This window comes from Gymnodraco acuticeps, unplaced genomic scaffold, assembly GCF_902827175.1.
Source record: "Gymnodraco acuticeps unplaced genomic scaffold, fGymAcu1.1, whole genome shotgun sequence".
Taxonomy (NCBI): domain Eukaryota; kingdom Metazoa; phylum Chordata; class Actinopteri; order Perciformes; family Bathydraconidae; genus Gymnodraco; species Gymnodraco acuticeps.
In genome coordinates, this window is record NW_022990385.1 from 493,038 (window position 1) to 515,954 (window position 22,917).

The following is a 22,917-nucleotide window of genomic DNA, read 5'->3' on the forward strand; positions in this document are numbered from 1 at the left end:
CGACTCACGTTTGTCTGAAGCGTACTGAACCTTTACAGTCAGGGACAGCAGAGCCACCAATAAATAAATAAATATATATATAAAGCAAAAAGCTGATGAGTGTCCATTTGGCTATATATATATATATATATATATATATATATATATATAAATACAGCCAAATGGACACTCATCAGCTTTTTGCTTTCAAACAATGTTCCTGCTCTTCAGCAGTGATCAGAGCAGGTGGTCTCTGCTGTCAGGCCTGAGGAGCACTGAGCTCAGTGTAAGATGCACGGTTCAGAATGGGAATGCTGTCTATTGGATTTGTGTCTTTGGTAAACACACGTCTATGACAGTTCCACGTTTCGTTAAGCAGGATCATCTCCACATATTAACACCACTTTATGATTTTTTTTTAAAGTAAAAAGCTAACGTTAGGCTATAAGGAACTACAGCAAGGTAACATGACTTAATGTCACCACCGCTAAGCTAAAGGCGGCTAATGTTGGGCGTGATCGTGATGACGTTTAGTTATCTCATTTAGACACTTGTTAGCAACTTGAAAGTGTTAATATGCTAACTCATTCCTAGGTTTTAGGACTCATTCCTGCGGCACTCTATGATGATGGTGGTTTAGCTCCATTATAGAGCTGACAGTGTAAAGCACCGCCCTGTGAGAGGGGAGGCTGTGTGGGGGTCAGGGCCTGCTCTGCTGACCTCAAGTCTTTCCATGTCCTCTGGCGGGTTGCAGGCTGTCTGAGCAGCAGGACAGTGTGCGTCCCAAAGACAAAGACTGCTTCATCCAGATGCACACACTGGCAGTTTGAGGAATTCACTGAGCTGTTGGCGGTCAGCTTCATCTCTTAGATTTGTGAAAACACACACCCTGGTTAGCCATGTGACCTTGTTGCTCCATGCTAACCCACGTTGTGAGTGGGTGACTGGAAAGACTGCACTGAGGGGACAATAATGATCGGATCCGTCAGTCCCACCTTACAGCCTAGAACAAACATCAGATCCAAGAGGCAAGCTGAATTATTCTGCAAAATGGAGGATTAAAAAATGATTACAGAACAGCTATCTAAGAGGCTGGAGCATCGGAGCCACATGGAGGACTTCAAGTGTCCTCACATCTGGAGGAAGCTAAGGAAGACACCTTCAGGCAGGCAGCAGGCTCATTGTCACACACACAGGACTGAGGACGGTTACAGCTGTTAGGAACCACATAAGGACACGTTAGGACACGTTAAACATGACAGGAAGTCCAGAGGACAATGAGGACATTAGTGACATACAGGCTGGATATGAAATACCTTTCTTTTTAACTAATGGAGGAGAGACAGAAAGCAGTAACACAGGTACCTTTCAGGAAAATACAAATGATTTGTTGAACAAAGGAACAGACTGAGCCACCTTACCACTTGCAGAATAATACAAAACACTTAGTGGTAATCCTACAGGGAGAGAGAAGGGACAAATCCGTCCTCATGTCTGACAGAGAGGAAACTACAGGCCTGGATGTGAGTGGCCATTTCCAACCAGCCGGAGCCCTCAGGGGTTACAGCTTTTAATGAGACCAGTTTCACTATGTACAACTATCCAAACATTAAGTTACTGGATATTTACACTGAAGGACATTTTTAAACCAATGTTCTTTAATCTTGTGCAAGACATATTACCTTAAGATTCTGCCTGGCACATTTGGAAATTCCTGTAACTCCATGGATCTTAGATATGGAAATGATCAATTGAACAGGACTAGTGAAGAGCGCCTCAGTGTGCAGCGTTGTGATGCAGACACTGACGCATGATGCAGACACTGTGACGCAGACACTGACACGCAGACACTGTGACGCAGACACTGACACGCAGACACTGTGACGCAGACACTGTGACGCAGACACTGACATGCAGACACTGTGATGCAGACAATGTGATGCAGACACTGTGACGCAGACACTGTGATGCAGACACTGTGATGCAGACACTGACACGCAGACACTGTGACGCAGACACTGTGACGCAGACACTGACATGCAGACACTGTGATGCAGACAATGTGATGCAGACACTGTGACGCAGACACTGTGACGCAGACACTGACATGCAGACACTGTGATGCAGACAATGTGATGCAGACAATGTGATGCAGACAATGTGATGCAGACACTGTGATGCAGACAATGTGATGCAGACAATGTGATGCAGACAATGTGATGCAGACACTGTGATGCAGACAATGTGATGCAGACACTGTGACGCATGATGCAGACACTGTGACGCAGACACTGTGACGCATGATGCAGACACTGTGACGCAGACACTGTGACGCATGATGCAGACACTGTGACGCAGACACTGTGACGCAGACACTGTGACGCATGATGCAGACACTGACGCATGATGCAGACACTGTGACGCAGACACTGTGACGCAGACACTGGGACGCAGACACTGTGACGCAGACACTGTGACGCATGATGCAGACACTGTGACGCAGACACTGTGACGCAGACACTGTGACGCAGACACTGGGACGCAGACACTGTGACGCAGACACTGTGACGCATGATGCAGACACTGTGACGCAGACACTGTGACGCAGACACTGTGACGCATGATGCAGACACTGTGACGCAGACACTGTGACGCATGATGCAGACACTGTGACGCAGACACTGGGACGCAGACACTGACGAAATCAACAGGGAAACTGTTAATCGACAGCTTTCAAATTTCCTTTGGGAACTTTGGGTATGATCTTTTTCCACACAAGATGGTTGCCATAAAAATATGTTCAATAGAAGAAATTGACTTCATTCACGTGCTAAGTATCTGGATCATGGTATTTGCATAGGAAGAAACAGAAAGGCCCTCTGGTGCCACACCGCTCAGTGCAGGGCTACTCGCTCACTCATTTGGTTGGGAGTTGCATCACATGCTTTAACCCTTAAAAACAGCTAGTTTGAGTATTGCGATTCAATCCTGATATGGGCAGAATGGAAATATCACAAGATGTTTCAATATCTAAATGTATGTAGGTACAGCTCACGTGATAAAAGGGTAAAATGACTCAGTTTCTATGTTAGTGCAGCCCCTGCTGCTAAAGGGTGGTCCTGGTTGGAGATGGCCAGAGTTCAGCTTCAGAAGAATAGTGGAACCGAGTGGGGGTGCTGGTTGGCTTAAACCAGACAGGTGGTGTTAACAATGTGCCCTGAGAAACTGCAAAATACAACGTGTCACCATCACCGCTGCACTAGCTCCCCTTATAGCACGCTGTTTAACTTTACAAGTGGTATATGGATCCAGTTAGCTGTAACAGAGTCCATCAGAAAAAAAAGGTGTCAACCCCTTTAAAATATAAGTTAAAGAAAAATACATAGGTACAAACAGTATATTCATATATTAGAAAAGAAACAAATGATTAGAAAAAACTAGAATTAAGTGGACTTTGGAACGGTTATTCCTATCTGTCTGTGTGTGTGCGTGTGTGTTAGTTCAACTGCCCAAAAAGGAAATCCCCACAGTGATGTCATCATCAAGCGCCAGTGGAACGCAGATGTAAAACAGGAGACGGAACCAAGGAAGTTCTGAACAGGAAGGCAACACCTGGTAACAGCTTCTCAGTAACAGTGATTAACCCCCCCCGGCAACAGTGGTCAGAGCAGCACAGAGAGGAGTGTGGGGTGAATTAAAGCAACACATAGTGAGGACACATCATACAGGGTGCAGATTCACTGTGGACGGGGGCTGGAGGTCATTTACAGTGGTTTCAAGGCTAGGGGGGGGGGCCTCTGAGCCAAAGGTGGCTGTTATAAGTCTTAGTGAAGCAGCTCAGTAAGGCAGAGAAGTGTGGGGGGGAATGGCTGTAGTAGTGGTGGCTTTAATACACAGTCAAAGTTCTAGAGAGAGGAGCCGCTCACATCAGGGAGGGAAGACGGACGGGTGGAGAGAGGCTGCCTGCTCCCTGCAGGACACCCGCTTTCCTTCTGCCTCCACCTATCCCTGCTCCCCCCCGCTCCCCCCTCACTGCAGCATCAGCAGCTTGATGTTGTCGTGCAGGATGGTGTCCTTGACGTCGCGGAACACCAGCCGGATGTTCTCCGTGTTGATGGCTGTGGTGAAGTGGTGGTACAGCGGCTTCTGTTGGTTCTCACGGCGCTTTTTACGAAAGCACTCCACCAGGAAGCGCTGGACATCTGCCAGGCTGGAGGGCTCGCCCGAGAACTCAGGGAAGTAGTCTTTGATGGACACCTGCTTCACCTTCTCCTCCAGCAGGTCCGTCTTGTTGAGGAAGAGGATGATGGAGACGTTGCTGAACACCCGGTTGTTGACGATGGTCTCGAAGATGTTGAGCGACTCGCTCAGCCGGTTGGTCTGCCGGTCCTCCATCAGCACCTGGAGTGTGACAGTGCATGTGAGTGCGTGGGTTAAAGCTGACAGCGACAACGTGTGTGTGTCAGGTTGATTTAAAGGTCACATGTCATGCTTTTCCGGTTAGTACCCGTCCCCTTGTGTGTTATGGAGGTTTTTATGCATGTAAACGGTGTGTAGAGTCACAACCCTCAAAGTACACCATGTAGCGAGTAAAACTCTAAAACAGAAAATACCTCCCCAAAACGCCTCGTTGGTGAAACGTCACTGTCCATTTGATTCTTCCGGGTACATCATGATGTCATGTCGTCCCCGGAACGAAATGGACCAATCCGTGGAGCCGTTACGTTAAGCCCCCGCTGATTGGTCCAAATTGACCAATCCACGGACTTCCTCACACACTCAGTGCATGCAGCTCTGCTGATCTCTCCTCCCTGGCTGCAGGCTGATAACAGACAGTTGGGATCGTGGCGAAATTCTCTCTGCAGACCCATTCTCTCTGCAGACCCATTCTCACTGCAGACCCATTCTCTCTACAGACCCATTCTCTCTGCAGACCCGTTCTCTCTGCAGACCCATTCTCTCCGCAGACCCATTCTCTCTGCAGACCCATTCTCTCTGCGGACCCATTCTCACTGCGGACCCATTCTCTCTGCAGACCCATTCTCTCTGCAGACCCATTCTCTCTGCAGACCCGTTCTCTCTGCAGACCCATTCTCTCTGCAGACCCATTCTCTCTGCAGACCCATTCTCACTGCAGACCCATTCTCTCTGCAGACCCATTCTCTCTACAGACCCATTCTCTCTGCAGACCCATTCTCTCTGCGGACCCATTCTCTCTACGGACCCGTTCTCTCTGCGGACCCGTTCTCTCTGCGGACCCGTTCTCTCTGCGGACCCGTTCTCGCTGCGGGACCCGTTCTCTCTGCGGACCCGTTCTCTCTGCGGACCCTTCTCTCTCTGCGGACCCGTTCTCTCTTGCGGACCCGTTCTCTCTGCGGACCCGTTCTCTCTACGGACCCGTTTCTCTCTACGGACCCGATTCTCTCTGCGGACCGTTCTCTCTGCGGACCCGTTCTCTCTGCGGACCCGTTCTCTCTGCGGACCCGTTCTCCTCTGCGGACCCGTTCTCTCTACGGACCCGTTCTCTCTGCGGACCCGTTCTCTCTGCGGACCCGTTCTCTCTGCGGACCCGTTCTCTCTGCGGACCCGTTCTCTCTGCGGACCCGTTCTCTCTGCGGACCATTCTCTCTACGGACCCATTCCTCTGCGGACCCGTTCTCTCTGCGGACCCATTCTCTCTGCGGACCCATTCTCTCTGCGGACCCATTCTCTCTGCGGACCCATTCTCTCTGCGGACCCATTCTCTCTACGGACCCATTCTCACTGCGGACCCATTCTCACTGCGGACCCATTTCTCTCTGCGGACCCATTCTCTCTGCGGACCCATTCTCTCTGCGGACCCATTCTCTCTGCGGACCCATTCTCTCTGCGGACCCATTCTCTCTGCGGACCCATTCTCTCTGCGGACCCATTCTCACAGCGGACCCGTTCTCTCTGCAGACCCATTCTCTCTGCGGACCCGTTCTCTCTGCAGACCCGTTCTCTCTGCGGACCCGTTCTCACAGCAGACCCGTTCTCTCTGCAGAACCCGTTCTCTCTGCAGGACCCGTTCTCTCTGCAGACCCGCTTCTCTCATGCAGACCCATTCTCTCTGCAGACCCATTCTCTCTGCAGACCCCATTCTCTCTGCAGACCCCATTCTCACACAGCGTTTATCAACCTTTTTCTTACTCAATATCAAGCCACACTTATTGTTTTTACTTCGGCTGTGACTTTGTGTGTGCTCAGGGTGAGTTTGGCTGTGTATCGCTAAACAAGGAAATCACACCTCCACGGAGCTCAGCGCGATTCACAACGTCCCGACTGGTCCCGACCAATCGGAGCACACTGGGCTCACAGGGAGGGGGGGGCAAGAGCTGCAACGAGCCGTTTAGTGGAGAGAGTGAATACACGTAGTTTACAGAGATGCTGCTTGTGAAACCAATGTGAGTTTGGAAAATTGCACAGTATAAATCTATTCTAGTAGACCTCAACAATGGCATTATGATCAGTGGAAATGGCCATGACATGTGACCTTTAATAGCCACCTATCGTTTTAAGACCACTTAAAATATCCAATAAGTGAGCAAAATGAGTTAAAATATTTATAATCGTGCAAGTTGAAAAATAAACTAGGCACAAATGAGATCAGATAAAATAATAACACAGAATTAAATATGAGCAATATGAAGAATTCAGCGATGTTTTCAGCTGGAAAGAAATACAACTCATGATGTAGTCCATCTATTTGGAGAACAGTAAATATTGATATGTAAACCTTTCTAATGATAAAACGATATGGTCAGTACTTTTTTGTTTAATCTTGTTTGAATGAAATACTTAAAAAAAAAAAAAAGGTACAACAACAAATTTGTCCCATTTTCTCATCAACTATGAACATACAAGTACCACATTCAAAGAAAGAATTATTATATTGACAGCTTTTTCCTTAATATTTGTACAATATGTCTTTGAAACAATAGTTTGATTTCATGCGCTGTGTCACATTAGCTGAGAAATTCCATTTATTATTATTATTATTGTTATCTATTCAGACCATAGGCCTGAGGCCTGTACTACGAAGCAGGATTTTGGCTAAGCGGCTAACTTCAGGGAAAACTCCGGTTTTCCGGTCCTACGACGCTGGTTCTCTTTTTAGCGGGCTAGATCTCCATGGTAACTAATGCTGAGCGGCTAGCCTGGTCCGGAGCAGGTTAGGTTCCAGAATAAGAGATCAAGTCAGTGAAAGCTGCTGACCAATCAGAGCTCAGTGTGCGGAGTATTAAAGCGATCAAGTCATATTACAGGAGAAAATACAGAAAAGCTGCCGTCGCAGGAAAGACGGCCGGCAAAAATCACCAACTGTGTGAACGTGAACATTAATAGAATATCACCTCCCATCTTCAGAGCAATCTGACTATTATAACATTAGCGTTAAGAAAGCTTACTTAAAGTAACCGGATCAAAGTAACATTACGTAGCCTACAGTCCGCAGCACTGTGAGTGCAGACGTTGATGTGTCCCATTATCATTCATATCACATCATAATGTATCATATATTTCCTTATCTGAGTCAGCTGAGCCGTATCTGGCCGTGCAAAACTCACAGTGTCACATCAGGGTATATGCTGGAATCCTGAAGTCAAATTGAACACCTTTTAAGACCTTTTTTAAGACCCTTTCCATACATTTTAAGACCTCATCGCAACTTCGAGTTCTAACCGGTTACATTGGCGACACACTTTACCTCACATTTACTATATTGATTGTAAGATAGCACAACTAAACAGAGTGCAGTCAGACTACTGAAGCCTCCTCTCCACATGAACTTCAACCTCTCTGTGAAGGTCAGGTTTAATGCAGTATGCTGCTTTGTTGCTTCTGTACTCTGTGCTCTTTCATTCCAGTAAAACTCCTCAGAAACCATTAGAAACCAGTATTTGACCAATAAACAAAACAATTGACAAAACTTTGAACTATGAAATATATGAAGCTGGTGAGCTTCAGCGGGGTAATGCCATATAGGAGCTGCCTCACAAATACCCAGGGGTTAAATTGGGCTGGGACTGTCCGGGGCTAAGCCCGGCACATAGGACGATGCTCTGACGTCATCACCCTCGCACATTTATCATATGTTTACAAAAAACGATATATATGTTAAGACTTTTATCGTTCTTAATATAGACTATATTTAGGGTCGATATGTGTTGACCTTACTTTAAAATAGCAGATCTCTGTGACCGGATATAGTTTGGCTTAGACCCCGGCCCCACGAGGACGCATACAGTAAAACACATACGCAAACGCAAAAAAGTCTTCCGCTCACACGCATTCAATTCATTAACGTGTCCGTTCACACTAGACCGCTGGAAATGCTGGAAACGCTGTAGTACATATGCCAGGCCTGTAAGTGGCGCTGCTGCCGCCACAAAATACACCAAAAGCAGCAAAGAAGACCCCGGAGCATGGTTGTCATGGTTGCCCTTCTGTTTATTCTCCGCGGTGGACGGCGTGTTCTCCTGCTGTATATCTCTCAGGTAGTCCATCAGCAGATAAAGAGCAAGGCAACGAAACTTAAAATAAGAAGCAGCATTTTATGGCACGCTATGCATGGGGCCACCTTGAGGGGGTTTCCCGACATGTTGTTTCAGTAAATTAAAGGGAGTTTCATGTTGTCGTTTCTGTGGACCTTCTTAATACCTTGGAAAATGCCGTTTAATACTTTTTAATAGCCTTAATTTTCGCTAAATTGATTTATCAACTTTTAATACTTTTTAAGACCCGCGGACACCCTGCACATACTGTATGCAGAAGTATTATTTTAAGCAACACATTAAGTTGACGAAACACTCGAGACAAATGTAATTAAAGTCAGATCCACTCGTGTCTTAGACGGGCAGTGATATCATAAAACCTGTTAATGTACGCATACCAGCTGTATTCACCTTGCAGGTGCAGCTATGTGGCTTTGATCCTGGATAAAGTGTTTAAGTCATGGATGTTTAAAGTTTTCATATTTGTCTAATTATAGTTGACTTTTCATTCAGGAGGTATGACGCGCTGCGCTGTCAGTATGCTTGTCCATGTTTGTGATTGGTCAAATGTTGCTAACCCCGCCCCCTTTCATGTGAACGCGCTCTCAGTCGGAGAGAGAAACCCTGGTTGATTTATCGAGTTGATAACCAGCGTCGTAGGACCGCTTAGCGAGAGCACGTTTGTTAGGGTTAGGTAAGCCGGGTAACTCAAACATATCCAGGGTCTGTTGAACTGGCTTCGTAGTACAGGCCTCATGTCTATGTGTATCATGATATCTCGATATGAAGGATGAAGATGTGGTTCCAATTAGGGGTGAGCGATATGACGATATATATCGTCGTGACGATATTAGGTCTCCACGATATGCTTTTTCAGAGATATCGTATCTATCGTGATAAAAAAAAACAACTTGAAAAAAAAACAACAGATGCTTTAAAGCTGTCTAGTCAGGATTCAGACAGTATTGCACTTCATTTATTGTCTTGGTTGATTCTGTTGGCTTATATTTTTCTTTTATTTGCGTGCATATGAAACGCTAACCATTCCCATTGAGATCATTAAAACTGTCATTTGAACAGCGATCAAGCCTGAAGCCACAGAGACGGACACAATCCCCTGTCCGGCTAGGGTTAGGCAACACACTCTCACTCCATAATCGTCCAGGAGCGACGTTTGGTCAGGGTCTCGTGGCGTGCAGTTGTGACGCTCCTAGGCTCCTTCAGCTTCATAAAGGGACGCAAATAGCTTTCAACTGATTGCAATGTATTCCCATCTGCGGCGGGATTTGACGCTCATGGAAGCACGGCATTCGTTTGTGTCGGCTGCCCTTAAAGGCAATGTGAGCGTCCATTCTCATTGGATAACGGAGAATTGTACACCCGGAAGTAAGTATTCCTCTTACTGTCGATTGATTTTACAGTGATATCTGCACTACTCATCGACTAAAAAACACCAGATTATCCTTGTTAATTACACAACATTGATTGGTTTAAATTGTGTGCAATGCTTTTGTATTTTCCCCCTTCGATTCAGAGAAACAAATGTTTTTTCTGAATAAAGGATGGCAGAAGACACTACACTACCCAGAATCCCCAGCTATCGTTTGGACTACACCATGTGCTCTGTTTGACAAACCCCGTGATAGTCCTCAAGCTCTGTGATTGGAGAGTGGGCTCCGAGGGTTACGCCGAGCCTCGAACAGCACTTGAAATGGGATGGAACCACGGCAGACTGTCCAAAACTGGATTTGAACGGCTGGGGGAGCGGGAGGGGAAGAGGCTCTCCGTGCGCGGCGCAGGGGGCTATGACAGCGGACGGAGGGGCTATGACAGCGGACGGAGAGCCTCTTCCCCTCCCGCTCCCCCAGCCTCACCTACTGATTTTAATTTCACCATATATCAAGCCCGATCGATTTCACAATGTCAGCGCACCTCTGCTTTCGTGTTGGTAGTTCAGTCCGAGTTGTTTGACACGCTAGTGCTAGTGCTACCTCAGAAAGTTCATTTTTATACTGAGAAACTGTGCCTTGAACTTGAAGCAATATCAACATGTTGAATTGTTCATTCAGGGATTCATTTCAGAAATAAAACCAGCTTGAAATGCTATTTTGGTCTGTTACACCTTTTTGTTTGAGTTTCTGTTACCTTGTAGGTGCTTGTACTGTTAAGTAACTTGAAAAATAACCATAATAACCGACATGAAAAAATATCGTGATATATATCGTCTATCGTGATACTGCTTGAAAAATATCGTGATAATATATTTTTCAATATCGCCCACCCCTAGTTCCAATGAAAGACGATACATGATTACAGTGAACTCTGATAAATTATAATATATACATATATACAGTGGGGCAAAAAAATATTTAGTCAGCCACCAATTGTGCAAGTTCTCCCACTTAAAAAGATGAGAGGCCTGTAATTTTCCTCCTAGGTACACTTCAACTATGAGAGACAGAATGGGGGGAAAGAATCCAGGAAATCACATTGTAGGATTTTTAATGAATTAATTGGTAAATTCCTCTGTAAAATAAGTATTTGGTCACCTACAAACAAACAAGATGTCTGGCTCTCACAGACCTGTAACTTCTTCTTTAAGAGCCTCCTCTGTCCTCCACTCGTTAACTGTATTAATGGCAGCTGTTTGAACTCGTTATCAGTATAAAAGACACCTGTCCACAACCTCAAACAGTCACACTCCAAACTCCACTATGGCCAAGACCAAAGAGCTGTCAAAGGACACCAGAAACAAAATTGTAGACCTGCACCAGGCTGGGAAGACTGAATCTGCAATAGGTAAGCAGCTTGGTGTGAAGAAATCAACTGTGGGAGCAATTATTAGAAAATGGAAGACATACAAGACCACTGATAATCTCCCTTGATCTGGGGCTCCACGCAAGATCTCACCCCGTGGGGTCAAAATGATCACAAGAACGGTGAGCAAAGATCCCAGAACCACACGGGGGGACCTAGTCAATGACCTGCAGAGAGCTGGGACCAAAGTAACAAAGGCTACCATCAGTAACACACTACGCCGCCAGGGACTCAAATCCTGCAGTGCCAGACGTGTCCCCCTGCTTAAGCCAGTACATGTCCAGGCCCGTCTGAAGTTTGCTAGAGAGCATTTAGATGATCCAGGAGAGGATTGGGAGAATGTCATATGGTCAGATGAAACCAAAATAGAACTTTTTGGCGAAAACTCAACTAGACGTGTTTGGAGGAGAACGAATGCTGAGTTGCATCCAAAGAACACCATACCTACTGTGAAACATGGGGGTGGAAACATCATGCTTTGGGGCTGTTTTTCTGCAAAGGGACCAGGACGACTGATCCGTGTAAAGGAAAGAATGAATGGGGCCATGTATCGTGAGATTTTGAGTGACGACCCTCCTTCCATCAGCAAGGGCATTGAAGATGAAACGTGGCTGGGTCTTTCAGCATGACAATGATCCCAAACACACCGCCCGGGCACGAAGGAGTGGCTTCGTAAGAAGCATTTCAAGGTCCTGGAGTGGCCTAGCCAGTCTCCAGATCTCAACCCCATAGAAAATCTTTGAGGGAGTTGAAAGTCCGTGTTGCCAGCGACAGCCCCAAAACATCACTGCTCTAGAGGAGATCTGCATGGAGGAATGGCCAAAATACCAGCAACAGTGTGTGAACACCTTGTGAAGACTTACAGAAAACGTTGAGACCTCTGTCATTGCCAACAAAGGGTATATAACAAAGTATTGAGATGAACTTTTGTTATTGACCAAATACTTATTTTCCACCATAATTTGCAAATAAATTCATTAAAATCCTACAATGTGATTTCCTGGATTCTTTCCCCCCATTCTGTCTCTCATAGTTGAGGTATACCTAGGATGAAAATTATAGGCCTCTCATCTTTTTAGGTGGGAGAACTTGCACAATTGGTGGCTGACTAAATACTTTTGTGGCCCCACTGTAGGTTTACAGCCATTATTTGGCATACAGTAATGTGGCCATTTCATATGTTGCCCACCATGGTCACACACACACACACACACACAACACACACACACACACAACACACAACACACACACACACACACACACACACACACACACACACAGCACACACCACATCACACACACACACACACACACACACACAACACACCACACACACACACACACCACACACACACACATCACACACACACACACACACACATCACACACACACCACACACACACACACACACACACACACCACACACCACACACACACACACACACACACACACAACACACACACACACACACACACACACACACTCTTATACTTAGTACTAAAATGGTAATTGAAAATGCAAGGGGCAACAGGCAGTCAGCCCCACATGTCTTCAGATATATGCCCTCCACTGGCTTTGAGATATATTGTTGATATTCCAGACTTTCCCAGGACAATTACAACACTTTACTATAGACAACGTTAATAGCAGCAGCAACAAAGGATGTTTTATGTAATGCATTTATCCAGGTTTATATTATTTCTATATAACTATTAAAACCAGTCTTTTTCTGCTTTGCCCCACTACCCTCACCACCTGTAGTAATATTACCTGGAAACACACTAAGGTCCTCAGGAGAACAACGTTCAAATGCAAATGTATGAAAAACAAGTGGTGATCCCTGCAGCTCCCTGTGCTGTAACATATTTTCACACAACATTCAGGAGTTCTCTGCCGTGCTCCCTCACCTGGTCATATTCAGAGGAGGAAACGAGGAAGAGGATGGAGGGTGACCGAGTCAAAAGCATTCACAACCAGCGCCGCCTCTCAGAGCGCTGCCCCCCCACGTCCACCATCTTGAAGGGCACGTTCTTGATCTCAAAGTCGTACTCCGTGGATGCCTTTAGTGGGCTTTCTGGCCAGGAGGATGTCCTGCTGGCTGGGGAGGTAATCCTGCAAGCAGATGATCAGTGTTATTGTTTTGGACAGACCTTGGAGGAAAACTGCAAGAAAATTGCAAAAACTTGTGTAAAAGGTCCCACATTCAATGAGCTGTTTTTGTGTATTTTAGGGTTTCAATTTTGACAACTGTAAATAGAGGCATATTTTTCTGAATATGTACCCATGGATGTATAAAGAGTAGTTCTACCGCAGTTAGTTATTCTGCCGTTATCTTGATTCTGATTGGCCAGAAGACTCGAAAAAACATCAGCTTTTATTGAGAAGATGATCACTACGTTTTCAAAACCGTTTATGTTCTCCGGCATTTCCAGTCCAACGCCTACTGCATGCACAGCGTTAGAAAATTGGGCTTTCAAAAATAAAAATAAAAGTATTATAAAAATATTATAAATTGTTTTCACATTCATTTTTTTCATTCGAAATGGGTTGAGAACCACTGCTCTAATCTCTAATTGAATGACCAGATGTTTACAGATGTACAATTAATGATTGTTTCTATATTTACAATGACCAGACATGTGCTCTTAACTTTTTCTTTTTTATATTGCCATATTTGATCCAATATGCTCCTTTAGATATCTTTTTACTTATAGCTTTGTGAAGCACCTTGAGATGACGTTTGTCTTTAAAGTGTGCTATATAAATCAAATGTATTATTATGTATTAAATAGTGGTGATTAATATATTTATTCAGATCCAAGGGTAGACATTAAGGGTAAAATGCCACTGGCCCTCCGGGCTATTACCACTGGCCCCACCATTGTAACCACTGGCCCGGAGCATTCGTCCAAAGAAAATCGACTAATAATGAAGAAAATTAACACATTTGTTGCAATAGTAATTTATGCACTAACTACATTACTACTTGTACTACAACATTTGAACAATCAGTTCTTCCTCATTTTCCACAATGGTTCATATTTGGTTTATTAAAATAATGATATTGTGGTCAGTGACGCGTCATAAAACCAGGAAGTAAGCTGCTGGTTCCGTCGACAAAAAGCAATGGAATTTCTCCACAGGGTTTTGGAAAATAGCTGGAAATAAGGTCTGTGGAAAACAAACCTGTTTGATAAATGCACGTTTTGTTCAGCCGGATAATATCCACATTTGTCTTCACTGACAAAATTCAGAACATCAGACAAGCAGTCAGTGCCTCTGCATCAGGAACAGCAAATGTGTTGTCCCTATCTCCACTTAACATCAATTCAGACATCATGACACAATTCCATCAGATTAATGATAACAACCTAGAGGACATTATACAACTTCTGAAATCCTCCTCCTGCTGCCTTGATATTATTCCAACAGGATTTTTCAAAGATGTTTTGCCTTGCATGGCCTCAGATCTACTTCATATAGTAAACAAATCTCTTCACTCAGGTATTTTTCCACAGGCCCTGAAAACTGCAGTCATTAAACCGCTCTTAAAAAGAATAATCTAGATGCTTCAGTAATGAACAATTACAGGCCCATATCAAACCTCCCATTTCTAGGTAAAATCATTGAAAAAGTTGTTTTTCAACAGTTGAGTAATTTCTTGCATTTAAATAACTGTTTCGATGTGTTCCAGTCAGGCTTTCGTCCAAACCACAGCACTGAGACTGCTCTTGTAAAGGTCTTTAATGACATCCACTTAAACACAGACAGTGGCAGAACTTCAGTGTTAGTATTATTAGATCTCAGTGCTGCGTTTGACACTGTTGACCACAACATATTACTAGACCGACTGGAAAACTGGGTGGGACTTTCGGAAACAGTTCTAAATTGGTTTGAATCCTACTTAAAGGACAGAAACAACTTTGTTTCTATAGGTAAATACACATCTGAGTTGACAAATATGACATGTGGGGTTCCTCAAAGCTCCATCTTGGGGCCTCTTCTCTTTAACATCTACATGCTACCACTGGCTCAGATAATGAAGAACAACAAAATAAGTTACCATAGCTATGCAGATGACACACAAATGTACGTAACAATTTCACCAGGAGACTATGCTCCAATTCAAACACTGAGTAAGTGCATTGAACACATCAATGACTGGATGTGTCAGAACTTTCTCCAATTAAACAAAGATAAAACTGAGGTAATGGTTTTTGGAGCCAAGTCAGAACGTATAAAAGTTAGCGCTGAGCTTCAGTGCTGCAATGTTCAAAACAACAGATAAAGCCAGAAATCTAGGTGTAGTCATGGACTCTGACCTGAGTTTCAACATGTCACATTAAAACAGTTAACTAAATCAGCCTACTATCACCTAAAGAATATATCTAGGATTAAAAGACTAATGTCACAGCAGGATTTGGAAAAACTTGTCCATGCTTTTATCTTCAGTAGACTCGACTACTGCAATGGTGTCTTCACAGGTCTCACTAAAAAATCTATTAGGAAGCTGCAGCTGATTCAGAACGCCGCTGCTCGAGTCCTCACTAACACTAAGAAAGTGGATCACATCACTCCAGTTCTGAAGTCTTTACACTGGCTTCCTGTGTGTCAAAGAATAGATTTCAAAATACTGCTGCTGGTTTATAAAGCACTGAATGGTTTAGGCCCAAAATACATTTCTGACCTCCTGCTAAATTATGAACCATCCAGATCTCTCAGGTCTTCAGGGACTGGTCAGCCTTCTGTCCCCAGAGTCAGAACTAAACATGGAGAAGCAGCGTTCAGTTATTATGCTCCAAATATCTGGAACAAACTCCCAGAAACCTGCAGGTCCGCTACAACTCTGACTACTTTTAAATCCAGGCTGAAGACTTTTCTTTTTGTCGCTGCTTTTAATTGAACTATTCATATCTTAGACTGCACTGTAACTTTGATCCATGTACTTTTTCTTTTAATGTTTATTTTACTATCTTTTCTTTTTAATGACTGATTTTAAATGCCATTTTCTTAATGTCTTTCGTTTTTTGTAAAGCACTTTGAATAGCCTTGTGTTGAAAGGTGCTATATAAATAAACTTGCCTTGCCTTGCCATGTCTACCCTACTTTTATAATTTTCTAATCATAAATCTAATCGATAGATTATAAAAGGGTTTTAGGACGCGTCACTGCAGCCAACTCCATCGATCAAGCTGGCTGAAACTTTCTCTCCCTCTTCTTCTCATGCTCCCTGTCACTCTCCTTTTAACTCCTCCGGTGACTTTCTTTTATTTGAAGATTGTTTTTTGCACGGCGCTTGGCCGGTTACCGCTGGTATTAAAAACATTTTGGCGAATGGTTAAGTGGCGCGATAGTCTGTAGTGAAGGAGCGCGCTCGCGCTCACGGGAGCCTGCTCGCGCTCATGGGAGCCTGCTCACTCCGCAGCTGTTTGCTTTTCACCCAACAACGACAACCGACTCACGGAACGCTATGTTGTAGCGTTAATAAACGAAACAATTTAACAAAATTGCTAGTCAATATACCAATACCACAGGAAACATTTTTTTTTTAAACAATATTTTTAGTGGCCCGAGCGGGCAAGTGGAAAGTACGTTATGCTGGCCCAGGGTGTCTAAATAGTGCTTCCGAGCCAGCGGACCATTTATAATGTCGAGCCCTGAGATCAGATTACACTTTCACACTAAACAAAAAAAATATATATTTTCAGATTATAAGGTATTGAATAATAAGATATTTCTACTATTATAACAGATAATGTTAATATCCTTAATCATCCAGCAATCAGGCTTAACAACACTACTCTTTAATGTATTACCCATGCACAGACAGACCTACAATGATGTTTCAAGTACTGGATTATTTTCAGTGTTGGCCCAAAACAAAATGTGTATAATATTTCATATAACAATTATGTAGCATATTTGATCCTCAAATTAGAGAAGTATAATTTAAAGAAATGTATATTCTATATTCAACATTAGATAAACACAGAAGAACCCTTTCCAAGTACCATAAGTAGATGTTCAGGGCTAATAAGAATAATGCATTGAGTTAATTTGGTACAGATCAGTGGTAGCATTTACAAATGTATGAATTCAAGTTTTAAGAACGTATAATCCTTCCTTTCCAGGTTTTTACAAAAGTCTTTGAATATTTGCCTAACTTTTGCTTTTCAGATTGTTAAATATTTTGAGAATTGTTTAACTTTTCCCTTCAGATTTTGAAATGACATAAGGATTGATAGTTGAAGTAATGTAATTCTGTTATTATGCCATAGTCTTTTGATTTAATATTTAATGTAAATATAATCCTGAATTGAAGACACTGCAATTTTGCAGATTACAGATTGATCAAATCACCAGTGTGAATTTTATACCTTAACTGGATCCCTTATGATCCTGATCTTATACCTTAACTGGATCCCTTATGACCCTGATCTTATACCTTAACTGGATCCCTTATGACCCTGATCTTATACCTTAACTGGATCCCTTATGACCCTGATCTTATACCTTAACTGGATCCCTTATGACCCTGATCTTATACCTTAACTGGATCCCTTATGATCCTGATCTTATACCTTAACTGGATCCCTTATGACCCTGATCTTATACCTTAACTGGATCCCTTATGATCCTGATCTTATACCTTAACTGGATCCCTTATGATCCTGATCTTATACCTTAACTGGATCCCTTATGACCCTGATCTTATACCTTAACTGGATCCCTTATGACCCTGATCTTATACCTTAACTGGATCCCTTATGACCCTGATCTTATACCTTAACTGGATCCCTTATGACCCTGATCTTATACCTTAACTGGATCCCTTATGACCCTGATTGTATACCTTAACTGGATCCCTTATGATCCTGATCTTACACCTTAACTGGATCCCTTATGATCCTGATCTTACACCTTAACTGGATCCCTTATGATCCTGATCTTATACCTTAACTGGATCCCTTATGATCCTGATCTTATACCTTAACTGGATCCCTTATGATCCTGATCTTATACCTTAACTGGATCCCTTATGATCCTGATCTTATACCTTAACTGGATCCCTTATGATCCTGATCTTATACCTTAACTGGATCCCTTATGATCCTGATCTTATACCTTAACTGGATCCCTTATGACCCTGATCTTATACCTTAACTGGATCCCTTATGACCCTGATCTTATACCTTAACTGGATCCCTTATGACCCTGATCTTATACCTTAACTGGATCCCTTATGACCCTGATTGTATACCTTAACTGGATCCCTTATGATCCTGATCTTACACCTTAACTGGATCCCTTATGATCCTGATCTTACACCTTAACTGGATCCCTTATGATCCTGATCTTACACCTTAACTGGATCCCTTATGATCCTGATCTTACACCATAACTGGATCCCTTATGATCCTGATCTTATACCTTAACTGGATCCCTTATGATCCTGATCTTATACCTTAACTGGATCCCTTATGATCCTGATCTTACACCTTAACTGGATCCCTTATGATCCTGATCTTATACCTTAACTGGATCCCTTATGATCCTGATCTTATACCTTAACTGGATCCCTTATGATCCTGAGTTTGAAATGCTTTTGACTAGTGATTGCCTTGAAGTAAATCGTTAAGCTGCAAGCTGGTTTTGATTTTATAGCTTGATAAAGGAGATTAACTCATGGTTAAATGTTAAAACGTATTAGTTTAAAATAAATGTTTTTGCTGTTATGTATCCGTGATTTTATGTGTTCATTATTATGCTTTTGATAATGCTCCAAACACTGACGAGAGAGGATTTTTCTATTATGATTGGCTGTCTCAATCATTGTGATTGAATGTTTCAATCTTATTATGTTGTTCTTAGTGTGATTGTTATTGATGTAATTGATGTTGTGTAAGTCCACACTCAAATCTGAAGATTCCCATTGATTTAAGTACTGAACAAAATATTATTGGACTAAGGTTTTAGATTATCAAAATTGATAAAAAGAGAGAACTGTTGGGGGAATAATTTCCAAGGCCCATAACTTTGACCCAGTTTATCAGTTCAAACTGTCCTGACTGAGCACACGCACCTGTAACCTTGGCGTGTGTTTTGTCTCCCTGTTCCTGCCTGTTGGCGTCAGCTGATAGGTGTTATGATTCTATCTTGTTATTATGCTCAATGTTGATGATTCTCTCTGAACTAGCTACATGGGTCTGGGGTAGAGTTCTTCAGAATTGATTGTGGCATCTCCACCGCGTGGTCAAACCGTGACCCGTGATATGTCTTGTGAATTCTCCGGCCGAAGCTCCAAATAAACCGTCAGTGTTTGCCATCAAAGCTCCAGCTCTCCTCGTGTCTCTCTGAGTCCTGACTCCATTTGCTTCAGAAGTTTCCCCCACAATCACTACTTCTGATTTTCTTTTGAAAATAATCTATGAAATTATTTCTTATAGTAATCATTTAATCGTTTGCCAAACAGTAAAAAGCAGGATTAAATTGTTGAATCACTCAAATTAAACAATGGAAATGGACATTATGCTTCGTTAACTTGCACATTATGAAAAGTGCGTAAAAAGGCAACCGTTTTATTCTACTTTACTTGAAATGGTTATGGGATACCCGAGTTCACATTAAGAACAAATAAGACTGGGAAAAGTGATTTCGCAAGAAGAACCTATGCTTCAGTACCAAGTCAATGCAAAGTTCTGAAAACATCACGTCACCATGATGGGTTCAAATGTAGTCTTGTTAAATGTAGTTTTTGGCAAGAAATGTATTTAACTTTACAGTTGTTGAAAGGAGATGATGTATACAGCAATAATACATAAATATTGTTTTCAGCTGGGGTACCCTGAATTGTGGAATTGTACTGGTATTGCCTACATTTCTGGTATCATGAAATCATTTTGGCCACAGCCTAGACCAATAATGGGTTTTAACCAAGCGGCAAACTCTGGGGAACAGCCGGAACGCCAATACGGTAGTGCCACACACTGCAGTTCATACATGGGCCGCTAGGGACTGGCTGCAGAAAGGAGCAATTTCCATAGACCCCCATGTTAAAATGCCCAACTTTACAGCAGAAAAAAACATGTTTCTACCCCTGGATGCAATAAATATTATTATCGATATAGTTAGATTCCACCTTCATGATTATGAATCTGTGAGTGAATTGTTTTCTAACACGACCCTTTTATTTATATTAGGTCGTAAAGTGTTTGCATAAATTAGGGCGTGGTCACTTTGATGGACATGTACATGCCTCACTGTCAGCTAACAGCAACTTGTCCACTCTGCTAGGCTACAACCATAGAGGCTACAACGTTAGTTAGTCGTAGTTACTGTACTTGACCCTTTAGCTTTAGCCGTGTTCGTGGTGATTGTGCCTTTTAGGGAATATTGTTACAAATACCAGACAATTAAAATGTCGTGCTGTGCGCTTGATGAATGTACTAACAGAACTTCCAAGAAGTCTAAAATGATAATATTATACATGTTAACCCCGTTCGCAGGTGTTTGTGTGCTTGGTAGCTTAGCTTGTTACTTATTAGCCAGCTAAGGACGTAACCCTTTATGCATACATATACATTTTAGTTTATGATTCAGCCTTGGGTAAGACTTTTATGGTCTATGGCTATGACGCCCATAATGCTAAACAGGAGCAAATGTTAATAGAGGACCCAATTATCCCAGTGGTGGCCGCCGGAGCTAACGGAGCCGCAGGGGGCTAGCTCCAGCCGGCGTCCTGGAGCTAGCCCACTGCGGCTCCGTTAGGTCCTGGCGGTGGAGTCCGTCGTTATAACTGGAGATCAAGGAATGCAGCGAAACGCAGACTTGGTTCGCCTGCTGTAGTATTAGCTAAATAAATTATGTTGAACAAGGCTTATTAAGCTGAACATCGCCACAATTGTTCTGCTATGTATCGGTACTTCTTTTCTTAACGTGTGAATGACAAGCATTAAGAAAAACAAAATATAGCTAATTCTCTTGCAGATTGTCTCATTTGATTATGAATGTAACGTTTATATAGGGGAACTACACTGTTAGCAGTAACTTGGTATGCATGTATTTCATGTTCGCTTAGCTTCTTAGTAGGGATGGGAACGATTAATCGAATATTCGAAATTATTCAGGTATTCGAATAATTATTCATGTATTCGAATATGAGTTATGAATATGTTTATACATTTTTTTTTGGGAGTGATGCCTAAGTTGATATTATCAAATTGAATAATTCAATGTATATATATACGACAGTGCCATAGCTAAATGTGTTAGTTGATGTCTAAAGGTGTGTTTTGCTCCGCTCACCGGTCCCTCACAGCGGGCAGAGCTGCAGGTGCTGATCTCTCTCTCTCTCTCGCGTCCGGTTATACTTCACTCGTGTTTATGTCCAAATCCATCAGATCTAGCTAGTTCTAGCTAATGGTATGGCTGCTGCCCCTCCCTACACGCAGATCACGCAGACTCAAACCTCATCTTAGGCCCAAATGTGGCGCAAATGCGCTCCACAGCCGTTGCGAGGTTCCGGCGCTAACAGTTCATGAGCGTTCTCCCCCGCCCCCTTTCAACACTCGCGACACATGAGTGGCCAGCCTAAACAACAATAAGCGCTGCTTGGCAACCGTGTGTGGCGGCAAAGTACATAGACATTTTGACTGGAGAGATTTTGTTTTGCCGGTATTCAACATATTTTACCATTCATAGTCCGGTAATTATTTACACTCTAAGAAGAGTCCTACACAGACATGGCGTCAAAAAGGAGTAATGTGTGGAAATATTTCGACCAGGTTAGTGAGTGCGGTGTAGAGGTAAAACTATGCCAAATTAAACTTATTTAAACATGCTATACCCGCAACCTCCGTTCGAATATTCGAATATACATTTGCTTTCAAATTCCCATCCCTACTTCTTAGCCTGAGCTAGCTCTGTTTACTTCCAGTTCGGAGGCAGCAGGTCCCGCCTCGGCTCCGCCTCTTTGCCCTTATTTGGAGAAGGCGGGATTAGACTCTGACGTTGCTGTCAAGCCGTTAGTGGCCGACTCCGCCTACTAAGGGCTTCACGGCAACTCTGCAGAATCCTATGGGTGACGTCACGGACACTACGTCCATTTATATATACAGTCTATGGTTTTAACATCGTCATGCATTTTTCTTAATTTTAACATTATGATGCACTTCAGTCACGCTCATATGTGAAAGCTATTGATGCATAAGAAGATGGCAATATTGCTTTTTTTTCAGCCGTTCTGCAGTACAGAGCCACCCTATACATACACAGCAGTATCAGTAATGTCCCGATACGAGTCATTCACATAAATATGCCATATTAATATATAATTATAATAATAATAATAATAATGTTTGGTGGCTCAGTCTGTGGTTCTGTTTGTGTGTCAGTGTGTGTAACGTCTGTAAACCTGACGGAGTGGAACAATTCATTTCCCCATTGGGGATTAATAAAAAGTATGTATTTTCCTTCTTAAACTAACTGATATTGGAAAATCGACAAAAAGTACACGCCTGCTGGCAGAGGCTGACAATTTTGTTTGTCTGGGAACAAAGCATATTCACTTTGGTGTCAGGAAATGCACATTTTTCTACAGACTAGTT

At 43.0% G+C, this 22,917-nt stretch overlaps 1 protein-coding gene across 1 annotated transcript in view; it reads right to left on the reverse strand.

Annotated features, from left to right (window-relative positions):
- Positions 1 to 2,472: 2,472 nt before the first annotated feature.
- Positions 2,473 to 22,917, reverse strand: part of LOC117551504 (guanine nucleotide-binding protein subunit alpha-13-like) — a 46,730-nt gene continuing 26,285 nt past the window's right edge. Inside the window, exon 3 of the mRNA XM_034224424.1 lies at positions 2,473 to 4,380. Within this exon, the coding sequence (XP_034080315.1) occupies positions 4,009 to 4,380 (372 nt within the window). The 3' untranslated portion in view covers positions 2,473 to 4,008. The remainder of the gene's footprint in view (positions 4,381 to 22,917) is intronic.